This window comes from Myotis daubentonii, chromosome 11 (genome assembly GCF_963259705.1).
Source record: "Myotis daubentonii chromosome 11, mMyoDau2.1, whole genome shotgun sequence".
NCBI lineage: Eukaryota > Metazoa > Chordata > Mammalia > Chiroptera > Vespertilionidae > Myotis > Myotis daubentonii.
The window spans coordinates 49,872,227-49,895,858 of NC_081850.1; the positions used below are offsets into that span (position 1 = coordinate 49,872,227).

Below are 23,632 nucleotides of genomic sequence, written 5' to 3' on the forward strand. Positions count from 1 at the left end.
TCTAGGGATGACCCATTTCCTTGTCTTTTAGGACCTCGAGAGGCTGCCTGCATTTCTCAGCTCTGATGCCCTCCCCAGTTGGCAGCATCTTTCTCAGCCTGCTTCTACAGTCACATCGCTCACATCCCGCTGGGCCGGGTTCTCCACTTCTAAGGACCCTGTGGTTATATTGGTCCCACCCAAATACTTCAAGATAATTTCCCCACCTCAAGGTCCTTAATTTCCTCACAACTGTAAAGGCCCTTTTGCCATGGAAGGTAGCGTTCGAAAGTTCCAGGGATTAAGGCGTGAGTGTGTTGGAGGGCCATGTTTCAGCCTCCCACAGACCCCCAACCGGGCTGGTCCTTTACTCTGTTTCTGGAATGAGCAAAGGGATGACCAAGAACTAAAAGTATTGATGTGCACCTACCTCCATGATGGCTCCCTAGACCTGCAGGGCTGGCTCCTGCTTGATGCTTCAGTTTATCCTTCAATCCTTAGAAGTTCCCCATAGCCTAGAACTTGCTAGGATTAAATGTAAGACATCATAGGACAGCATCAGTGCGGTATCAGAACACGGTTTCCGAAAACAGACACAACCTCTCTCATCTTAAGCAAGGAAAAGGGAAATTGAGTAGACAGATGTCAGTGTCTCACAGAATCAATGGTGAGAATTAGTGTCATTATATTGATTGATTTCCAATCCATTTGGGAAAACCTAGGCAGCAGAAAACACTGCAAAAGTGATACAGCAGGAAGAGTGGGTGTAGTTTATCTGCCACACTCTGCAGCAGCTTTAAGAAACGGGGCCTTCAACCCATCCTTTGTAACCCTGGCTGAAGATACAAATTGCCAGGAAGGAGCTTCTAACTGGAGGAATGTGATTCCTCCCTGGTACTAGCAGGGACAGCCCCTCCGGTTTCTCTAGTGGGATGTGGCCACTAATTTTCATCAAAGCAGGCACCATAGGACTTTCCCCCAAGGAGGCAGGATGCTGGCAGGCAAAAAACTAGCAAATGTCCCCCCATAAATATCCTAAGAGAAATGCAAAGTGCTATGGGGGAGACAGAAGTCATATCTGTTTAGGAAAATCAGGAAAGGCTATATGGAAAGTGGGTATAGAACAGGGCTGTCATATAGAAGTAGAATTCAAGCCATTTATGTAATTAAAAATGTTCTAGTAGCCACATTAAAAATAGCAAAAGGAAACAGGTGAAAATCAGTTTAATGTATTTTATTTAACTCACTATATCCAGTGTATTATCATTTCAACATGTAATTAATATAATAAAATGCTAGTGAAATATTTTACATGAAATAAAGTGTTTAATGGAAAAATTTACAGTTTCAGTTATTTTAATTTAAATTAAATACGTGTCTTTAACCAATCTCCATGCTTACATGTATTTTCATATTGTTGGGAAGGTATCTTCAGAGTATGTACATTCTAAGAGATTTGAGACTTTCATACTTATTGCCAAGTTGCCCTCCAGAAAGCTATCCTAAGTAATAATTCCCCTTCTACTGCTCTAGACCATATCATCCTTTTTAAAAATAAAAATGAACGTATTGACTTTAATGCAGTGGTTCTCAACCTTCCTAATGCCGCGACCCTTTAATACAGTTCCTCATGTTGTGGTGACCCCCAATGTCATTGTTACAAATTGAACATAATTAAAGCATAGTGATTAATCACAAAAACAATATGTAATTATATATGTGTCTTCCGATGGTCTTAGGCGACCCCCGTGAAAGGGTCGTTCGACCCCCAAAGGGGTCTCGACACAGGTGGTTGAGAACCGCTGCTTTAATGGAATGGTCGCTTGGTAGTGGTATCCTCTTAGTTACAGTGAGGGGGGAAATATAAGTGAATAAAATGTTGTGTCCATCTCCTAGTGGATTTGTTTGAATAAGCAGCAGAGCTGTCTGAATACAGCCCGCTGGTGTGGCTCAGTGGTTGAGTGTTGACCCATGGCGGTCATGGTTCCATTCCAGGTCAGGGCGCATGCCCTAGCTGTGGGCTCAATCCCCAGTAGGGGGCGTGCAGGAGGCAGCCAATCAATGATTCTCATAATTGATGTTTCTCTCTCTCCCTCTCCCTTCCTCTCTCTGAAATAAATAAAAACGTAGTTTTAAAAAAGCTGTCTTAATATAGTATCTCAAGTGAGATAAGTTGAGGTCAGGCTTTATAAATGGTAAAACTCTAAACAAATAATCATCACCCTTACTACTGCTTAGAGCCCACAAAGGCATGCTGTCAGGGATCAATAAGAGCCTGCTCATTAAGGATGGGGGTGGGGCGGATCTAAATAAGTTACCACATCATAAGTATAAAGCCCAATATATCAGGTTGTTCTGTGTTTTTAAAGCCTCCAGACCTAGTTCAGCACAAAAGGTTTGTGTTATCTTCCTTTTTTCCTTTCTGCCTTTGATCCACGTGTATTCCAAATGCTTTAATTAGTGTCACCACAAGGTCTGGTTTATCATCACCCTATGCCTCCGGTGACATGATAGATAATTCCCTTTCTCAAGACCACAATGTCTATTTCTATTTTCAGACATGACAGTAATTAGATCATTTGTCTTGATTTTGGACCTGGTAAGACCCCAGCAGTTGCTTTTTAATTGTCCCATTTCCCCTTACTCATCATTTCTTAATAGGAAGCCACACAAATTCAAAACTAGTATGCTTCTTATCATCATGCAATTGTATCATTCAAGCGTTAATTTTCTCAAAGTAATTTTGCAGATTACTATATTTTTATTATCTCATAATCCTGATTATGTTACATACTCTTTTAATGAAACTGTGTATCCATGTGTATCTGCAACCCCTAATCTTATTTTTTTAATCTGATTTAGGTTGATTTTATTACCATTCTGGAAACAGATACAAATTAGAGGAAAACTAGAAGCAAAATTGGCACAACAGATTCTCAGTTTCATGATGCATTAAATTTGGAGGCAATTTATCATAAGTGGGAAAAGTTCAAGAGCCCTTAAAGAGATATAATTTTATCTTAAGGTTTAGAACAAAGAAAACTCATCTGTTAAGTAGAATTGAGTTCATGGGACCCATTTTCAATAGTGAAACACATGGATTATTCAGGGATTGATTTAAAAATTTTTACTTTCCAAAATAATTCGACACATGAGTCATTGTATCTGCCACGATGAGGTCAGTGGCCACATTTGGAACTCTCTGTGGGCACTTCAAAGAGCTGCAAAAACTTTATCTTCTCTGAAAAATTTCTGGGAAAATGATTGTGAGGGGAGAAAATGTGTTGTGTAGTGAAGAGGAAAGGTATAGTTCCATAGAGATACTCTCATTCATTCAGTAAATATGTAGGATTATTTTATTCATTCAATATTCGTTCCACACAAAAAAATCGTTGAGTATTTATTGTGTCAAGAAATATTCTACATAATAAACAAAACAGACTCATAGAGAGTGGGCTGGTGGTTGCCAGAGGGAGGGACATTGTGGGGCTGGGTGATAAAGGTAAAGGAATTAAGAAGTACTGATTGATAGTTACAAAATAGTCACGAGATGTAAGCACAGCATGGGGAATACACTCAGTGATCCGCAATGACTGTGTACAGTGCCAGGTGGGTACTGGAAATACCGGGACAACATTTTATAAAGCATATGGTTATCTAACCACTATACTGTACACCTGAAACCATACAAAATAATACTAAAAGTCAACTGTAATTGAAAAATAAAAATTATGCCCTGGCTGGTTTGGCTTAATGGATAAAGCATTGGCCTGCAGACTAAAGGGTCCCAGGTTCGATTCCGGTCGGGGGCATGTGCCCGGGTTGTGGGATCCAACCCCACTGGGGGGCGTGCAGGAGGCAGCCAGTCGATGATTCTCATCATTGATGTTTCTCTCTCTCCCTCTCCCTTCCCCTCTGAAATCAATAAAAAAATATATATATTTAAAAAAGAAAGAAAATGAAAAACCAACAGAATTTTTTAAAAAGATGTATTCTAGGCACTGGAGATAGAATGACAAACAGAATGACAAGATTCCTAGTGGGAAAAACAGACCAATAGGGGGGTTGAGAAGGTAGGTGAAAAAGGTGATGGTAGTGGACAATTATGTGTTCTGGATGAATAAAACTTTTATGATTAATAAGCAATCCTCTATTTCTAATGATGCTTCTTTTTTTAAGTTGGCTTTGTCTGATAGTAGTATAGATATAACAACTTTATTTCAGTTACTGTTTAGAAGATACATCTTTTTCCATCTTTGCACCTTCAACCTTTTTCATTATTATACTTAGCTTATGTTTCTTGTAAGCAGCATGCCATTGAAATTATTTTTATACAGATTGACACTCTTTGGCTTTTAATAGAAGTATTTATTCCATTCAAATTTAAATTAATTATTGCTATATCAATATCTAATGTCTTACTATTTACTGTTTTTCCCACCTGAACTATATTATTTTTTTCTTTACTTTCTTGTCTACTTTTGGATTGATTAAATATTTTTTATTCCTTTTCCCTCCTCTATTTGCTTGTTAATTATACATTATCTTCCTGTTCTTTTAGTGCATACCCTACATACTACAGCAAACATCCTCAACTTATTATAAACCAATGTCTATTAGTTCACTCCATCTTAGGACCCTCTCACTCCGTTTACCTCCATCCAACTTATGTGCTATTGCTTTCATGTACTTTAATTCTAGAGAGAGAGAGACCCATCCCCTAACATTAACAGAACTCAGAGAAGGAGTACAAATGGAGGCCCACACATGGTATATCTAAATAGTTAAAAGTATAAATCAAACCAACAAATCACTGAATTAAATGTGTGCTATTCACCAATAATTCTTCATGACAATTTGGAAGGCCACGTTTAAATTTAAGCTAAAATTTAGAACTCTTCTGCCAATGACCCAAATGTTTGTCAATAGCAGAATAGATAGATAAGTCAGGCTATTTTTACATAATTGAATACTAAACAGCAATGAGGATAAACAACTATTGCCACATATATAACATCAATGCATCTCACAAACATAATGCTGACTGAAGCCAGATCAAAAGAATCCATGCAGTATGTGTACGTTTGTATAAAAGAGTGCAAAAAAAGACTAAACCAACCTGTGGTCAGTACTGGTTACAGGAGGGTAAAAATTTAGGAAAGTGCAAGAGAGGGGCTTGCTGGCAGTGTTCTATTTCATGACCTGGGTGTGGTTCCATGGGTATGTTCCGTTTGTTGTAATTCATCAAGCTTATGATTTTCTGTATGATATTATACTTAAAAAACAAGTTTACTAAAAACAAAACAAACACCAATGAATCCACAATGCTACTTTTAATCTTTAAATTCTTTATTAGTTAAGGAATTACAAATGTGTCCTCATTCCCCCCCATTAACTCCCATCCTCTCCCCCCCACCCCCCGCCACCCCCCTCCCCCACTCATGCTCTCATCCCCCTGTTGTCCATGTCCATTGGTTTGGCTTATATGCATGCATACAAGTCCTTTGGTTGATCTCTTCCCCTTACCCCCACCCTCCCCTACTTTCCCTCTGGGGATTGACAGTCTGATTGCTGTTTCTCTGTCTTTGGATCTGTCCCTGTTCATCAGTCTATGTTGTTCTCTATAGTCCACAAATGAGATCATGTGGTATTTATCTTTCTCTGACTGGCTTATTTCACTTAGCATAATGCTCTCCAGTTCCATCCAAGCAGCTTGGATGGAACCACAATGCTACTTTTAAAAGATAAAAAGAGCCCTGACTGGTTTGGCTCAGTGGATAGAGTGTCGGCCTGTGGACTGAAGGGTCCCGGGTTCGATTCCGGTCAGGGGCATGTACCTTGGTTGCGGGCTCATCCCCAGTGGGGGGTGTGCAGGAGGCAGCTGATTGATGTCTCTCTCTCATCGATGTTTCTAGCTCTCTATCCCGCTCCCTTCCTCTCTGTGAAAAAATCAATAAAATATATATATTTTTAAAAAAGATAAAAAGAGAAAGACTTCTTTGTCCATCCTTGAAAGAGACTAGAACATCAACTCCTTAATCTGAAAAATGGCAACTAAAGAGGGAATCCTAAGCAATAAAATTAGAAAACCATAGTGAGTAAACCCTAATGAAAATACCTGATCCAGGCAGAGATGATTGTGCTAGTTACTTATCGCTTTAAAACAGATCACCCCAAAGTGTAGCAGCTTAAAATAGCAAATATTTATTATCTCACAGTTTCTGTGGATGAGGAAGCTGGGTCTGCCCTAACTGGATGCTCTTGGTTCAGGGTCTCCCACAAGGTTGCAGTCAAGGTGTCAGCAGTCATCTCAAGGCTTATCGGAGGAGGGTCGGCTCCCAAGTTCATTCATGTGGTTGTTAGCAGATTTCAGCTTGTTGCTAGCTATTTGCCAGAGCCATCAGTTACTTGACATATGGACATCTCCAAAAGGCATCTCTGAAGATGGCAGTCGGCTTCCTTAGGAGCTAGCAAGTGAGTAAGAGTAAAAGAAGGAATCCAAGATAGAATGCACATTTTTTTTTTTTTGGTAGCTTACTCTTGAAGTAACATTCTATAACCAATGATGCATTCTTTTCATGGGAGTAAGTCATAAGTCTAGCCTACTCTCAGGGGATACATGGGTGTATCCACTAGGAGGTGGGGATCACTGGGAGCCTCACAGAGGGTGCTACCATTTTCATCTTTGGATGAAAGCCATTAGATGAAAGGTTGGTGGGGAACTTTATAAAAAGGCACCAGGCTGTCACCACCTGAATGCACTCCTCAATCTTACAATCACTAAACTAGGGACAACCAGATATTATTTGCCTTCTATGGTGAGGCAACCTGAAGTACACAGCATCACCTAGTGAATTTTTACTTTTCAAAAAGAGGTGAGCCTGAATATAATCAAGCCATAGCAAACATCCAATTCATAAGAAATATGGATGATAAAAGAATAAGTTAAATGACCCCCTGAGGTACAAATCTAGATTGTGGAAACTTCTACAGGACAATGGATCTATTTCTTCGGTAAGTCAATTGCATGAAAAAAGGTGAGGAATTGCTCTATATTAAAAAAATCTTTGAGAGACCAAATGCAGTCCTATTCTTGCATGGATCCTGATTGAAACAGACAAACTGGAAAAAGATAGTTTTGAGACAACAAGGGGACTTCAAATATGGATAAATGGATGGCAGTAAGGAATTATCATTTTTCTTGGTATAATAATGGCAGTGTGGCTATGAAAGAAGATGCCGATACTTTCTGAGATACACACCAAAGTATGTAAGGGTAATATCTTAGACCCGAAGCCTAAGATTTGCTTTAAGATAGTTCAGCATCGACAGCAAACACAACAATAGGAACAGATGAGATGAGTGTGGTAAAATCTTAAGTGTTGAATGCAGTTCAAACAGTTTCACAATAAAATAGGAAGAACAATGTCAGGACTAGATGATTTTATAACTGAGTTCTGGCTAGACTTTAAAGATCTAGCTTTAAAATATTTCTAATGTTATTTAAAAGGCTATGGCCTCAAATAAAAAGATGAAAACTCCCCAACTCATTTTATTTAATTAATTTTTTAATCCTCACCCGAGAATATTTTTCCATTGATTTTTAGGGAGAGTAGAAGAGAGAGGGAGAGACAGAGAGAAACATCAATGTGAGAGAAACACATCAATTGGTTGCCTCCTGTATGAGCCCCAACCAGGGCCTGGGCCAGGTACGTGCCCTTGGCCGGAATCAAACCTGGGACCCTTTGGTCTGCAGGCCAACATTCTATCCACTGAGTCAAACCGGCAAGGGCCCCAATTCATTTTATGAAGGTAGCACAACTTGTAAACCTTTTTTGGCGAAGTATAACATGCATGATAAAACTTTACGGTTGTTAAATGTATGGCTTGAGGAATTTTTGCACACTGAACATACCTGAGTAGATAGATTTTAAGAACCCAGACTATTGTGAGGACCCAGAAACCTCCCTCAGATCAATTGCTAGACAGTATCTTCTGCTGAGGACATCCACTATGCTGAAGCCAAAATCTGATTTTTAAAAGTGGTGCAAAAAAAATGAACATCACAGAATAATTTCTTATATAGAGGTGAACTTTTAAAATATCTCTCTATATAAAAGGCTAATATGCAAAGTGTCCCCTTGGGAATTCGACCAGGAGACTGGGAGTTCGGTCGCTCGCTATGACGTCCACTGACCACCAGGGGGTGGCACAGAGCAAAGGAAGACCCCAGCCGGCAGCCAGGAGGCCCCAATCAGCCCTGATTGCTGGCCATGGGCCCTACCCATGCATGAATTTTGTGCACTGGGCTTCTAGTTAGGAAATAGAATTTAGAAATATATTTTAATATCGACACAATCACTGCCGGGAGCCGGTCCATGCTTGCTGTTTCAAGGGACCTGGCATATATGGCATACTGTTCTTAATATGTTTGCTCACCTTCTTGGCACTATGTGTTTTAACCAAGGTCTCTGAGAAAGGTTGTTTCCCCAGGTAGGGATTTTCCCCTGAAGTTAGGGAGGGAATAAAACCTCTCAACTAAGTGCCAGGCGGGTAATTAATCCCTTTAACTACGAACAATCATGCTTAAGCTACATAATCTTTACTCCCTGGAATGGAGATAAGAAACACCCTAACCTTTGTAATAGAGATTGATAGGATTGAATCAACTGGTATAAATACAGATGTAACAAGACAGAAAGAGACAGAACTTAGATGAAGATCCAAGACACAGAACTTAGAAGACAGGACCAAGAGAGACAGAACCTAGGCACAGAACCTACACAGAACGTTCTCTAGAGACAGAAGAACTTCGCTGGAGAGAACATGGCAAAAGATCCTGGACAGAAACTGGCCTCAGAACCTAGAGACAGAACCTAGCGAGAGAACATGGCAAAAGATCCTGGACTGAACCTGACTACAGAAATTGGCAAGAGAACCTGACTAGAACCTGGTCACTGAACCTGGCTGGAGGACCTGGACAGAACCTGGCTGGAGAACCTAGCGAGGGAACATGGCTACAGAACCTGGCTGGAGAACCTGGAGAACCTAGCAAGAGAACATGGACACAGAACCTGGCTGGAGATCCCAAGCAGAACCTCTCTGGAGATCCAGACCAGAACTTGGCTGGAGATCCGGGCTAGAGATCCTGGCTAGGCTGCTGATCAACTGAACGCTGTCTCCGTGTCATTCCTTCTTCGCTGACTCCGTCCACACCTTTGGGGACCCCTGGACCTGCTGGGGCTGGACCCCGGCAAATCACAATCACATATTATGAAGAATTTAATTGCTCACCCCTGTTACTTGCACTCCCTCTGGGTTCTTGCTAATGTATGTATTTGCTAGTAGTTTTTCCAGTAAGGGGTAGTAAACAGTTTTTGCTCTTCTATGTTTTAACAAGAATTTACTTTACTCTTACTTTCTTTTAAAGAGAGTTGGCTGGTTAGTGAATTCCAGATCGCCAATTATTTCCCTCAGGATGTTGAGTATATAAAACCTTCACCTTCTGACTTCTGCTGTTAGTGAGAGTTTCACCATCATTTTGTCATTTGTTTGTCATCCATCTTCTCTCTTTTGTAGATTATATTTTCTTTTTTTTGCTAAATGCTCTTCGGTTCTGCTACTGCATTTCTAAGTATAGATTTATTTTCTTGCTCATCACTCAGTGAGATTTTTCAATGCAAGTTTTCATGTGTTTCTTCATTTCTAGAAAACGATCAGTCATTTTTTTTTTCAAGTGTCATCTTTTCTCCATTCTCCTTATTTCCTTCTGCAATTTCCCTTGGATATATTTCTGAACTTCTCATTCTATTTAGACTCCATTACCCTCAACTTCTTTTATAACTTCCGCCTTTATCTTACTGTGCTGTGATCTGGAAACTTCTTCCTCAGTGCTTCCTGCCAACCCTAGAAGGTCAGCTTGGATCTTTTACTCCATATTTGTGGTTTAATTTTAAACCTTATGTGCATATCATATAGAATCAGGTCCCATGTTCCATTGGTGCATCTGCTTCTTAAATTTTTGTGTGTAAATTCAAAATTCTTAAAAGCAAAATCTGCATCCAAAATATTTTCAATAAACTATATATTTCACTTAAGAAGAAGTTAAATTTGGTGGAAAATCAATTTTGGGAAAAACGACCAAAGACCTACGAACTAGTGGGGGGGAAATAATACCAGGCATCTCCTTGCTCTTTACAAACCTCTTCTCACTGTTGTGCTGTATTTTTGCAAATACATCTGAAGTTTTGCGTGTCCACTTTGTGATCCCTTTGTAATATTTCCACTCCAGATCCCTTAGATCCATGAATTGTTTTTCTGAAAAGAACCAGATGTTCAAAGAATCACATGGTGTCATTTAACCTTCAGCGATTCAGAGGTGTTTCATGACAGAATAAACCTTTGATTAATTTGAGTCTCCACCCTTCTTGTAGAAAGCCTTTTCTGAATCTTTATAAACTAAGGGGGAACCTATGGTGTCCACCTCATGTATTGGGTGGGTCTGGCTAGCAGGGCTGGAGAGGAACCTGCACGGCCACAACAGGTAAAGTAAGTGTCTCATTCGGTGCTTGGAAATGAAGAATGTGCAAGTAGAGAGACCTGAAGAGCACTGAGGTCAACAGGGGGCAGGATCCTAACAAGTGGTGAAAACAAGGAGGAAGATTTAGCAGAAGTATATACATTGCTGGTGTCACTTCTTCCAAGATGCTGGTATAAGCCCTGAGTACAGTGTCTTAGCTAGAATTTGGCTCTTTTCCCTTCTCTTTCAGGACCTACCAGTGTGGACAGTGATTAGTAGTTGCAATTTTTTCAAGAACCCAGTGAACCACAACCAAGATATACTGCATATTCCCCTACTCAGCAGCCATTTCTCTTTCCCTTCCCTTCAATTCTTTTCATGACTAAATAAATTGTAAACTTGAAAAAAAAAAAAAAAAAAAAGCAAGGCCCAAGGAAGGGGCTTGAATGTAAAACCAGAGGCCAAAGAGCCAAGATGAGTTTGAGGAGTTTAAAGAGAATAATTGATACAACAAACAAGCAGGTCTATTTCTCATGGGTAATTTTACCATCCTTCCTGTTTGGTGATATTTGAGAAGGTTACCTATGGCCCAGGTACCACCCCTGCCCCAATCAAACCTCCATCCTGGGAAGGGCCTGGGTTTCCCAGGGTTTACCTGGTGGGAAGTCTATATCTCTATCTCTATCTCTATCTCTATCTCTATCTCTATCTCTATCTCTATCTCTATCTCTATCTATCTTTATACTAGAGGCCTGGTGCACAGATTCGTGCACTGGGGGATCCCAAGGCCCAGCCTGCGCCCTCTCACAGTCCGGGACCCCTTGGGAGATGTCCACCTGCTGGCTTAGGCCCGATCCTGGGTATCAGGCCTAAGCTGGCAATCAGATATCCCTCTTGCAGTCCCAGACCCCTCGCTCCTTACCGCCTGCCTGGGGGCAGGTCCTGTGAGCCCAGCTTCTGGCTGAGCGGTGCTCACCCTGTGGGAGCACACTGACCACCAGGGGGAAGCTCCTGTGTTGAGCATCTGCCCCCTGGTGGTCAGTGCACATCATAGTGGCTGGTCGTTCTGCCATTCAGTCAATTTGTATATTAGGGTTTTATTATATAGGATCCTGTTCATGCCTGCAGTGGGAGACTGGAGCCAGGGACTGTTCCTTGAGCCATGGTGTTCAACAGTCTGTCCCCAGGGTCAGTTGCCAAATTTCAGGGAGTTTGACAAATCTTGGCAGGGTTGGCATAGCAAGAATTGATGATAGAAGAAAGGACAGGAAAGGAATATTTGGCAAAAGAAGGCCATAGAATTGATTATTTGGATTACTAAAGAGCTTTATGTTGTGATCTGTGGTAGACACTATAGGTTAGGTCACTCCAGACACATTACAATCTTCTTCTGCCTTCCTCTACTATAGGGGATGGAAACATCAGAATTCTATCCACCAGCCTTCCTTGAAGTAAGGGTTACTATTGGCACAGGTCTGGACAATGAAATGCAAGGAGAAGTCACCTTAGGATGTGTGTTCTGAGGAGCTTTGCTTCCTACTCAAAGAGGATCAAACTAGCCAAGGTGGGCCTTTGTCCCATCTCCCTCTTCCAGCCTGGAATGTGGTCATAGTTCCTGGAACGGAAGGAAGCATATCTTGGCCATGAAGACAAAAGCCATACAGAAAAAGATGGTGGAGCCTGAAGCCTCAATGACATCAAAACACTATTCCCACCCTTGTTTGCCCACCTCCAGACTTCTAATTACATAGGAAACATAACCCCTATTTTTGGGTCACATTCCTAACCTATAGGGCTTAGCCTGAGCAAGAGGTGCTCATAAGCTAGGAGAAGAAAAATGGCAGCACCACCCCCTTTACCTCCTCTAGTGCTTGGTGCTAGTAAAGATATGTTCAGTACTATCCTTTGGTACCAGGAGTCTTACAATTTTCCTGGACTGAGTAGACTTCAGGCACTAGCTGGCTGATGAAATGATAGTAATATTGGGCAATGTAGGACAGTAAAAGGTGAAATGTTGCAATATCAAGTAAACCTAAGGAATTACTGGATATTTCTCATATGGATGCCTATCTGGCTTCATGCATACTCCTTGAATAGACAGGACATGCCTCAGAAATTTTATAGCTAGGATCTCAAAAAATGAGGTCATGGAGGCAGAGAAGAGACTGAGTGAGTCAGAGTGTAGAAGGGCACATGAGAGACCTCCAGGGTTAGATAGACCGCAGGCAATCCATGCATTAGGAAGGAAGGACAATTCAGCCTCTGTGGGTGGCAAAGCCATAAATGTTCAAGGCCCATCAAACATCCGAAGCCTTCAGCACTTCTTCAGTAGGCTTTTTTGCCAGATATTATTGATCCTAGCACTTTCCTGGCATTTTCCTCTCTGGTCCCAAACTTTAGCTGTGCAGTTTTGTGGATTATGTAGGCCATTCCACAATCGCCTTAATTTCTACTTCTGCCTGAAATCCAACACACTTGTATGATTCTATCAAAGGAATTTGAAATCTGTGTCAAGATATCAATGTAGGGAGTGAGAGCAAAGATTCTACCAGTATCTTGGACCAAATACTGTATTGGTCAGAGTGATTGGTCTATTCCTTTAACTTTGTTCCCATCTTTCCCACTACTTTTAATATAAAAAAATCGCTTCTCGGCCTTTTGGCTAAGATCAAGTGTAGTATCTGTTCTTATCAGTTTAATATAAAAGTTGTGATGTCGCCAAAACCGGTTTGGCTCAGTGGATAGAGTGTCGGCCTGCGGACTGAGAGGTCCCGGGTTAGATTCCAGTCAGGGGCATGTGCCTGGGTTGCGGGCATATCCCCAGTGGGAGATGTGCAGGAGGCAGCTGATCGATGTTTCTCTCTCATCGATGTTTCTAACTCTCTATCTCTCTCCCTTCCTCTCTGTAAAAAATCAATAAAATATATTAAAAAAAAAGTTGTGATGTCATAATATTTGCTGTGCAAAGGGTTTTATCTTGGGTCAAGAAGCTATTTTAGAAAAGTGTGAATATTTTATATCATTAGTTTAATCTATTTTTTATAGTTACTCAGAATGACAAAATATGACTTTCCTCAAATTACATAGGAAAAATGGAGACCTTAGGAATATTCTCTTCTCTTTATAACTTACCAACATATGTTTTATGACATATTATTGACTTTCTCTGTATGGTCTTTGGACTTTTATGGGTACTTACTTATTAAAGTATCAGAACTGGAGAGTTTCCTTCTCTTTGTAGAGATGTAGCAATAGGAAAGTATAAAGGTTCATGAAAAAAATCTTAAAAAAAACAACCCTCAATTGAAGGAAAATCAAGATATTTAAGAACGATAAGTCATTAGTCAGTAAATACTTGACTAACTTCATGAAACAATAAACAAATAGCTATGGGTGCTTTAGAGGCCAAGTTGTACTGGCTCATTTTAGAAAAGTAAGTTCAAATACACCTTTTTGGGAACGAGTCTGGGACTCAACCCTGGGATGTTTGCTAGAGCTCTGCATTTCCCACTGACATGTAGCAGAGCACCAGAACGCTAATATTCCCATTGATCAATATTTGACACCTGCAACTCTAGAAATCTAGGTAAATTTTCTAGTAAGATTTCCATTCTTTTTCTCCCACCATGTTTAGAGTACCTGGTTCAATTATTGAGTATTCAGTAATTCTATCTTCAAATAAAAACTTGTCTGCCTTCACCTTGGAAATGCTTATCTTCGATAAATTTCTGGCACTTGAAAACTTCTTCGGTGTGCCTGAAAGGTTGGTTTCACTGAGGATAATCTCATAGGGAAAAGTGTGCAAGGGAGGAGGGATCCCATAGTAAGCAAGTCTCTCCTGGGATTTCCCCAGCCTGTCTACTGGAGAGGGTGAGCCGGTCAGTAAGCTGCGGTGTAGGAGTTCAGTCATTGATGGTGGCTTCTCCTTGTCTTTTCTAACCACAGATTGGGAATCTTCTCCCAAATCAGTTCTGCTAGTGGGTGCCATGGCATTCAGGGTTTGACTAAGTGTTCTCCGTGCTTCAGTTGGTGAAATACCAAGAGTTTTTAGGTGATTTGATTTTTTGCTCTCCTTATGAAAATTCTCAGCCAGTGCATATAATTCTGGCAGCTATGGGAAAAAAGTGGGAAGTCATGAGATTGATGAATGGTGATTGCCTGGCAGATCCGCAAACCCTAAAACAAAGAGCATAACAAGTAACCATGCAAACAGAAGCATCTGTCTTTGGAAGATATTGTTGCCTAGCTAAGCCAAGTCAGTGGTGGCAATGTGGAACAGAGACTAGATGGACAAGTCTCAGATTCATTCCCCAAAAGAGATAGTATTTAGACACATCACTGAAAGGCTGCATTGCAAAATGAGCCTGGTTTCCAAAGTCTTTAAGATCTTTCCAACTCTACAATTCTGTGAGTTACCATTGGAGAGACGCAGTTGGGGGGGGGGGGTTTGCAAAGTCTGTTTTGGGTAAGGCTAGATTTCTTTGAAAGAAGAAAGGGAGCCAGATCATCTAGATATCAAAGCTTCATCCTGGTGACCGAGGGGCTTGGCATATTTAGGAACACTGTGCGAATGAAGCTGTAATTGACCCTTTTAATGGGAATATTTTACCAAAGCCAATGGTACATTTGTGGAGTGTTTGGGAAGAACTGTTGGCAGAAAAGACAATAAATGTCCCCTCAGAGTCCCCCTTCTCTATCTAAAATCCTGTATTAAAGGGATAAAATTTTATTTGCTAGAGCATTCTGCCTGCGAATCCCATTATTCCCAAGAAGTTTCTTAGGTCATTGAATTGGAAGGGCAAAAAGGCCAAAGTGAGAGCCCAAACGTGTGTCATTTAGCCCAGTGCAGTTTCCCTTCAATTCTAGGCAAGAGCAACAAATAGGAAGTGGGCTGAGTTGGTCAATGGCTCTTTCAAACGCATTACCATTAGCACAAACACAAGTCAGCACTCAGGATCCCCTGCCCACAGAGGAGCTGTATTTTGCTGTGCCAAGGAAGGCTAAGTCACAGAAGTGAAATGTTTGTGTTCTCTTTGCCCCCTACATGGCATGCCACTGAGTACTTAATAGTTCTTACAATTCTCGAAAGCACAGTTTCCTGTGCATAATATAGCATTAGGGGGACATACCGAACACCTGGGAAACTCGGCCTCCACATCATCATTACTTGGATCAGTGTCTCTATTGGTGAACATTGTGCTGGGATTTTACTCTCTAATTCCTAAAAAATCAATATGAAGAAAGATGATATGAAAGAGCAAAAGTCAGATAAAATACAAAAGGTAACACTTTAAAAAAACACATATTTTTATTGATTTCAGAGAGCAAGGGAGAGGGGAGAGAGAGATAAAAACATCAATGATGAGAGAGAATCATTGATCAGCTGCCTCCTGTATGCCTCCTACTAGAGATCGAGCCTGCAATCCGAGCATGTGCCATTGACCAGAATCGAACCCGGGACACTTCAGTCCGCAGGCCAAAGCTCTATCAACTGAACCAAACCAACTAGGCCAGGGAAGCACTTTTTAAATCTTCTAAACTTTGTAAGTGTGACACTTTACATTTTATAGCATTACAATTTTTCTTTTGTTTTCTCCTTACTCCAGGTCTGCCAAATGAATCATGTTTCAATGAAATATTTTCTGTGAAACACTTCAAATTCTTATATGACATATATGTTCAGGCATTTATTACTAGTTCAAAGAATCCCATATAGATTTTTTTTTATTTTACATATTTTTGATTTTCCAGATCATCTAAAGAAAAACTTACACTTCTTTACCCAAGAAAAGTATTTTTTTTAATTGGAAAAAAATGCTAATAATAATAATAATTAATATTTTGAAATTATTTGCTTTGGGCCACAAATGATTGCAGGCATTTTACAGATGGAATTCTGTTTAATCCAGCGGTTCTCAACCTGTGGGTCGAGACCCCTTTGGGGGTCGAACGACCCTTTCACAGGGCTCGCCTAAGACCATGGGAAAACACATTTATAATTACATATTGTTTTTGTGGTTAATCACTATGCTTTATTTATGTTCAATTTGTAACAATGAAATTGGGGGTCACCACAACATGAGGAACTGTATTAAAGGGTTGCGGCATTAGGAAGGTTGAGAACCACTGGTTTGATCCCTTTTTGAGGGGTTAAAAATGGCCATAAAATCTATACAATTGGTCTCATCAGTAAGTGGCAGCGAAGTCCTCTCCCACACTTGACTCTGGGCTGGTATTATGCTTGCCTTTACCTCTGTACTTGCTATTTTTTATATTCTCATAATCTAATCTTCAGTATAACAACATTGAGCTTCTACCTTGACTGATGAACCAAAATTGAAATCTTGAAGACAACAGTGAGTTCTTAATAATCAATTCTAATGCAGTTTTCACAGCCTTCATATTTATCCACCTTAACTCTTAACCTTTCATTTTGAAATTGATTTTTAAAAAGTATCTTCTCTAGTCTTTCCAAACTCATTGCAATGATTCTGATAAGAAGCCTAACTGACCTCATCTTTTAACTGCTACAAAGATCGCTTACCGGTTTTCTTGCCTGTATGTTGTTGTTGTTAGTAGTAGTAGTAACAGCAGCAGTAGTAGTAATCTATCCTAAATCACCTCTTTACTCAGCCACTCATTAGTTCATTCTTCAAACTTGGCTCTTTATTCCTTTTAGGATAAGATGTAAATTTCTTGACCAGACTTACAAATACTATTCACAATTTGCTTCTAAACATTCCAAACATTTACAAATCCTATTTCTATGTCACCACAAGGCCACACATGTTCTCTCTGTTTCAGTGGGGGCAATTCATTTTTTTTCTGAAACTATCTTCTGTGCTCATATGCATTCTTCATTGCATCTGTGTTCACTCTGACCCCCCACTTAATCAAGCAGAATGTTTATTTAATCTCCCTTTTATGTCAGTCTAAGTAAGAACATAATAGAACTGAAGAGAAAATGGAAATAAGCATAATGTTAATTAGCTATTGTGGCAAACAAAAGCAAAATTGGAACAGGAAATAGAAATAAGGTGGCTAGGAAAATAATGTTTTTTTAAAAAAATAAATGGTGTTGGGACAATTGGATATCCACGTGTAGAAGAGTGAAATTTGACTCCTACCCTAATTCATACACAGATTAACTTAAAATGTATCCTAGACCATAATAGAAGAGTTAAAACTAAAAAAAAAAAAAAAAAACCTCCTAGAACAGTGGTTCTCAACCTTTCTAATGCTGCGACTCTTCAATATAGTTCCTCATGTTGTGGTGACCCCCAATTTCATTGTTACAAATTGAACATAATTAAAGCATAGTGATTAATCACAAAACAATATGTAATTATATATGTGTTTTCTGATGGTCTTAGGCGACCCCTGTGAAAGGATCATTCGACCCCCAAAGGGGTCGCGACCCACAGGTTGAGAACAGCTGTCCTAGAAGAAAACATAGGAATAAACTTTCATGATCTGGCTTAGGCAAGGATTTTTTGGATATACATCCGAAAACAGAAGCAAAAAGAATAAAGAAATACATAAATTGGGTTTCACCAAATTAACTTCTGTGCTTTAAAGGACACCATGAAGAAAGTGAAAATGACAATACACAGAATGGGAGAAAATATTTACAAGCCATATGTCTGATAAGGGATTCATATTCAAACATACAAAGAACACTTACAACTCAACAGTAAAAATACAAATAAATAAATTTAAAAATGGGCAAAGGATTTGAATAGAGATTTCTCCAAAGAAGATATACAAATGGTCAATAAAACATGAAAAGGTGCTCAACACCATTAACTATCATGAAAACGCAAATTTAAGCAACAGTGGGGTATCATTTCACTCTCCCTAGGATGGCTATAATAAAAACAGATTAATAATGTTTGTTGGCAAGGATCTAGAGAAATTGGTACCTTCATACATTACTATTGGGAATAAAATATGGTGCAGTGACTTTGAAAAACAGTTTGGCAAGTCCTCGAAATGTCAAACACAGAGCTGCCATATGACCAGAGGATTCATTCCAAGGTGTGTATCTAAGAGAAATCACATGCCTACACAAAAATGTGTATATGACTGTTCATAGCAGCACTATTCATAAGAGCCAAAAAGTGAAAACAACCCTAGTGCCTATCACCTGATGAATACTATTCAGTGATAAGAAATGAAGTATGTTGCAATATGATAAATCTTGGAAATTTATGCTAAGTAAAAGAAGCCATCCACAAAAGGCCAGATATTGTACGATTCCATTTATATGAAATATATAGGATTGGCAAGTCTATAGAAAGAGAAAGTAGATTAGTAGTTGCCAGGATCTGGGTGCATAAAGGAATGGGGACTGACTGCTAATTGTATGGGGTTTCTTTTGGGAGTGATACAAAGGTCCTAAAATTGACTGTGTTGATGGTTAGTGGGTTGAACTATATATTTTGAGTGGGTGAGTTTTATGGTATATAAATTATTTCTCAATAAAAATGTTTAAAATGATTTATAGCTATCATTTAGCAAATGATAGCTATGAAGGTTGGGCTAAGGAGATATAACATATTCAATTGGATATCCCAAAGAGGGGAAAAACAAATTCCTGGAAACCATTTAAAATTAAAATTCAAGATTTTCCTGGAATTAAAGATTTTAATTTCTATATTGAAAGATCACACTCTTCATGGTTTCAGTAGTCCAAAAATAGTAAACGGAAAATTCCAGAAATAAACAACTCATGTGTTAAACTGCGTGCTGTTCTGAGTAGCGTGAAGAAACCTTGCGCTCTTCTGCTTGTCCCCACGCGCTGGTCCTGGGGAAGGAGAGAGGAAGCTCTCTACTATTTTTCCATCTCCTCCTCACTTGGATGCTCCTATTTTCCAAGGCTGTACGCTCTCAAGGCTGGATGTAGGGAGCAGGAGGAGGAAGGACGCCAGGCGTGGGGAGAGCAGAGCCAAGCCAGGGCCATGCACCTGTGGGAACGTGGTGCGGAAGGAAGAAGGCACAGGAATGCAGGGAGAAGGCAGGGCCGTTAGTGGAGAAGGCCCCAAAGGAAGAGGGAGATTGTACAGGCACAGTCCTGACCAGCTGGGTCCAGCTTTCTGGGACCTACTGGAAGGAATGATGGTCTCCCAGCCACCATCTCATCTCTTGGCTCTGGCCTTTCCTGTCTCTCTCTCCAACTGCCCACTTCACCCCACCTCTCCTTGCCAAGCCCATACTGGCTTCCTTTTCACTTTTTGTGCTTTTCACTTCATTATGCCCACTATTCATCACTGCACTTACCACCTGCTTAATAATCATCTGCTTATGTGGCCATCTCTTTCATGAATCTGTGTGCCTGGGAGCAGGGGCTGGGTTCCACTCATCCAGTAGCCTCATGGTCTAGGAGGGATCAGCTTCCTAATGCTTAGTAAGTTTTGAGTAAATGAGTACCTGTCCATTGTGACATACGAACATCCTCAAAGTCACATAAACAGCTGTGTAACACTAAGGTCAGGGGATTATCTTCCTGCATGAGGGTAATGGGTAGAGAAAGTGGAGGATGGAAAGGTAATTTTTTAAAAAAGTGAACATTAAATCGCCCAGCCAACATAGCTCAGTGATTGAGCGTCAATCTCTGAACCAGGAGGTCATGGTTCAATTCCTAGTCAGGGCACATACCTGGATTGCAGGCTCCATCCCCAGTGTGGGGTGTGCAGGAAGCAGCTGATTAATGATTCTCTCTCATCATTGATGTTTCTGTCCCTCTTTCCCTCTCCCTCCCTCTCTCTGGAATCAATAAAAATGTATTTTAAAAAACGAACATTAAATAGCTGAATTGTGAATATAATTTCTAATTCAGGTAGGTGTTTCTTCTATAGATAGGGGCAAGATGCAAAGAAGAAATTGAGGCAATTAGTCAGGAAGCAGACCTGTGCTCCCTGCATCTGCCCAGATGATCCCGGGGGTCGGGGTGGGGGGCTGCACGGCCATGCTGACTCTCCAGGAGCCCAGCAGCCGTGCTCTGCACCATGCCCCACTCTTAAATGGCTCCCCTTTGGAGGATTTTGTGGCAATCATGAAAAACTTCGCCAAAACAACCGCCTTAAGTGGCCGGTCAAAAGAAGGGCCATGCAAGACTTTCCTCTTCTTTTGTATCACTGAGGTGTCAAACGTAGTCTGTCAATTTGAAAACACTCTGGTTCAAAAGCATTGGGATAAAAATGACTGGTGGAACCTCCAAGTCACCTGGTTCCTCAGGCTCAAGCAGTGGGGGCCGAATGGGGACCCCAGCCACCCAGGAAGTTAGTAAATGGAAATGGGGTCCCTGATATGTTTAGTATTTCAGAACACCTAAAGGAGATCAGCACTTAGAGGTATAGCCGCCTGGTCCTGGCCTTCGAGTTGTCATCTTGGGATGGCAACCTGGGTAACTCATGCTGGTCAGAAACCCTGAACACCACGAGGGCACAAATGGTCAATCATACAGTCAGGCTCTTCCAGAGGTAAGTTCTTTACAACCCTGGCACTCAGAGAGCAGAGGAACAGCATGGGCTGCAGCTGGGCCTGGCTGGGTGTGCACACCCCCGCCCAGAGCCCTGGAATCAGGGATGTGGGAACAGGATCCCCAGTGACTTACACCTTAAAACTGGATTAGTGGGTACTTCACAGTGATCCATTTGAGAGTTACTCGTTCCTGGAAGTAAAACCATGAAGTAACCTACGAAGGCCATTAAAAATAAAAATAAAAATAAAAATAAAAATAAAAATAAAAATAAAAATAAGGGTTGTAAGCTGGGTACAGCGCTCTTGCCTTGGGGAATGTTGGATCCCAAGTCACCATTAGTAAGAATCCTCAGACTAAGCCTTCAACCAGGATTTCGCAGGAGAGCCAGGGAGGAAGTTGACCTCATCGCCTCACAGTTAACCCCCAACATGGGCTGAGCATCTCAAAGGAAGCGGAGGGCAGGGCAGACCTCCAGCCTGGCTCTCCCTGAGGTCTGGTGTGGTCCACCCAGGCTCCTCCTCAATTAAGGCACGTTTCTCTACACAGGAAGTCTCTCATCAGCTACTGAGAGAATATACTTTCTCTGTACGATTGTTTTTGTAGTACTGTAGTCATTGTAAAGAAATGCAGCAAATTTCCCTCCAGATTTTAATATGGGACAATAACTCCCTAATTGTGTGGAGACTCATTTCCGTAAACTCTTGCTTTGATGGACAATCTATGGGTAAACTACAATGTATCTAAGCTGGATGCTGTACTGTGTGTGCTCTTAACTCAGTGGTTCTCAACCTTGGCTGCACATTAGAATCACCTCGGAATCTTTTTAAAATCCTGATTTCTGGGCCCCATCCTCCGGAATTCTGTTTCTTTGTTTATGGGGTGGGGCCACAACATTAGTAACAAAGAAACAGAATTTCCGGAGGATGAGGCCCAGAAATCAGGATTTTAAAAAGGTTCCCAGGTGATTCTAATGTGCAGCCAAGGTTGAGAACCACTGTCTTAACTCATCCCATTTCCCCACATTCTGAGCTTGTTCTACCGAAGGGAAGCAGGCTCAGAGAAGTGACCTCACCTGTGCCAGGTCACCAGGCTACAAAGTGGCAGAACCCACGGTTCAAATTCAGGGGTAGCTCCCTCCCAGACCTACACCTTTGCATGCCAGCCTCCCATGCACTGCACCAGGCCGGCCGAACTTGTACTTCCTGCAGGCTGATGCCGTGTCTCCGGCCCAGGCCACACGGGGCACTGACGGTTCAAGAGCTTTGTAGGCTGTTAGACGGCAGGGAAGGGCCAAGCGGCTTCACATCACAGGCTTTTGCATTTCCTGATCTCTGAGGCACCAAAACGAGACAAGCAGCTGCTTTTTTTTAAAGGTATTTCCTGCTACGTGAAACCTAGAAATGTTAGGAACATCTGATCTTGTAGGGACTTCTCCAACCCCGCTCCACCCTTTCCTTGTTGAGAGAAAAGTCATCCTGTGGGTCCTGAGACAGAGGGCAGGGGCACGCTCTGGGGCAGTGTGGCCCAGCACCCCCACCATTTCACGGGATATTTAGCCACAGTGGCCGGAGCCGTCCAGTTAGCATCTTGATGTGGAAGAGTGGGCTTTTAATTGTGATGATCCATTGGTTCTGGCTCTGCTTCTGCGTGAAGAACCCTCCACAAAGCTGATGGTCTACCTGTCACACAGGACGCCCGGGGTCCGGAGTGGGCTTGGATGAATAGGACACAGAACACGTTATGGCTGCTAACGGCCGTAGGAATCATTTTGCCAAAATATTTATGATGTGCCTGGTGTTAGGTGAATAGCAAAGGAAATGGTAGAACTTGTGTCAAGAACCTTTCAATATTGTGCAAGTGCCAAACCAAGATAAAAAACACCAGTACAAGTTTTGCTAGTGTGGGTAGCCAAGAGGTACAAAATCACGGCCCCATGGGGTTGGTCTGTTAATGGAGTCCCACCGATTTCACCGTAGCCCTCCTCATGCGGGTCCCTCCCTCAGGTCCTGCTTGGTTTTGAGGTAGCTTCCTGTGCTCCGCCGCACCACACAGCCTTCTGCATGCTCCACAGGGCAGTCCGGCTGGTACTTCCAAATGCACTTGTTTTGATGACTCCCTTTTAGAAACCACCAGCGGCTCCCAGCACCTACATCACCGAGAGAAAGACCGTCCCAGGCCTGCCTTGTTCGTCCTGTCTGCTGCCTCCTGTGCCTCACAGTCTTCTGAGTGCTCAGCTTCCTAAGTATATTTGCAATCCTCTTTAGTTTTGTTCATTCTCTTTCCCAAACCTCTGATGTCTCTTATGACTTGGCTCTTTAAAAGTGCACCATTTTGGTTCTCATTGTGACATGCAATGTGGCCTCGCTACTAGGAACATGGGGCTGGAGCCAGACGCCATGGGCTGTCAAAGACTTGGCCACATACTGTGTGACCTTAGCCAACTACTTTATGATGTGCGTTAGGCTCTCATCTACAAAAAAGAAGTCAGACCTACTTCACTGGGTTGTGAAGATTATGTTAATTAGAACAATCCTGGGCACGTAGCAAGTCTGCAATAAACGTTAGCTATTAGCAACACCATATTTTCTTTATTGGTGTCTGACTCATTTGTCAACTCGAAGATCTTTGAGGTCAGAGACTGACGGTCTCTG

At 41.4% G+C, this 23,632-nt stretch overlaps 1 protein-coding gene and 1 pseudogene across 3 annotated transcripts; one reads left to right on the forward strand and one right to left on the reverse strand.

The window, feature by feature from the left end:
- Nucleotides 1-9,550: 9,550 nt before the first annotated feature.
- C11H9orf153 (chromosome 11 C9orf153 homolog) lies at nt 9,551-15,721 on the reverse strand. 3 transcript variants are annotated; one of them, XM_059658766.1, is made up of 4 exons: nt 15,628-15,717; nt 14,138-14,609; nt 10,182-10,296; nt 9,551-9,684 (listed from the first exon to the last, which is right to left on the reverse strand). In XM_059658766.1, exons 1-4 carry the CDS (start codon nt 15,691-15,693, stop codon nt 9,654-9,656), a joined length of 684 nt encoding a protein of 227 aa, XP_059514749.1. In that variant the 5' UTR covers nt 15,694-15,717; the 3' UTR covers nt 9,551-9,653. The 3 variants fall into 3 exon arrangements, with proteins under 3 accessions (XP_059514749.1, XP_059514751.1, XP_059514748.1); XM_059658768.1 differs by having other exon boundaries at nt 9,551-10,296; nt 14,138-14,674; nt 15,628-15,721; XM_059658765.1 differs by having other exon boundaries at nt 9,551-10,296.
- Nucleotides 13,141-13,321, forward strand: LOC132212938 (U2 spliceosomal RNA; annotated as a pseudogene).
- Nucleotides 15,722-23,632: the final 7,911 nt, after the last annotated feature.

Coding starts and splice junctions, on each gene's coding strand:
- C11H9orf153 (XM_059658765.1), bottom strand. CDS start 15,693: ATGTTCACCAATAGAGACACTGATCCAAGTAATGATGATGTGGAGGCC. Junction 14,610..15,627: donor CCGAGTTTCCCAGGTGTTCG/GTATGTCCCCCT, acceptor TTTTTCCCATAG/CTGCCAGAATTATATGCACT. Junction 10,297..14,137: donor ATACTCAATAATTGAACCAG/GTACTCTAAACA, acceptor GGTTCTTTTCAG/AAAAACAATTCATGGATCTA.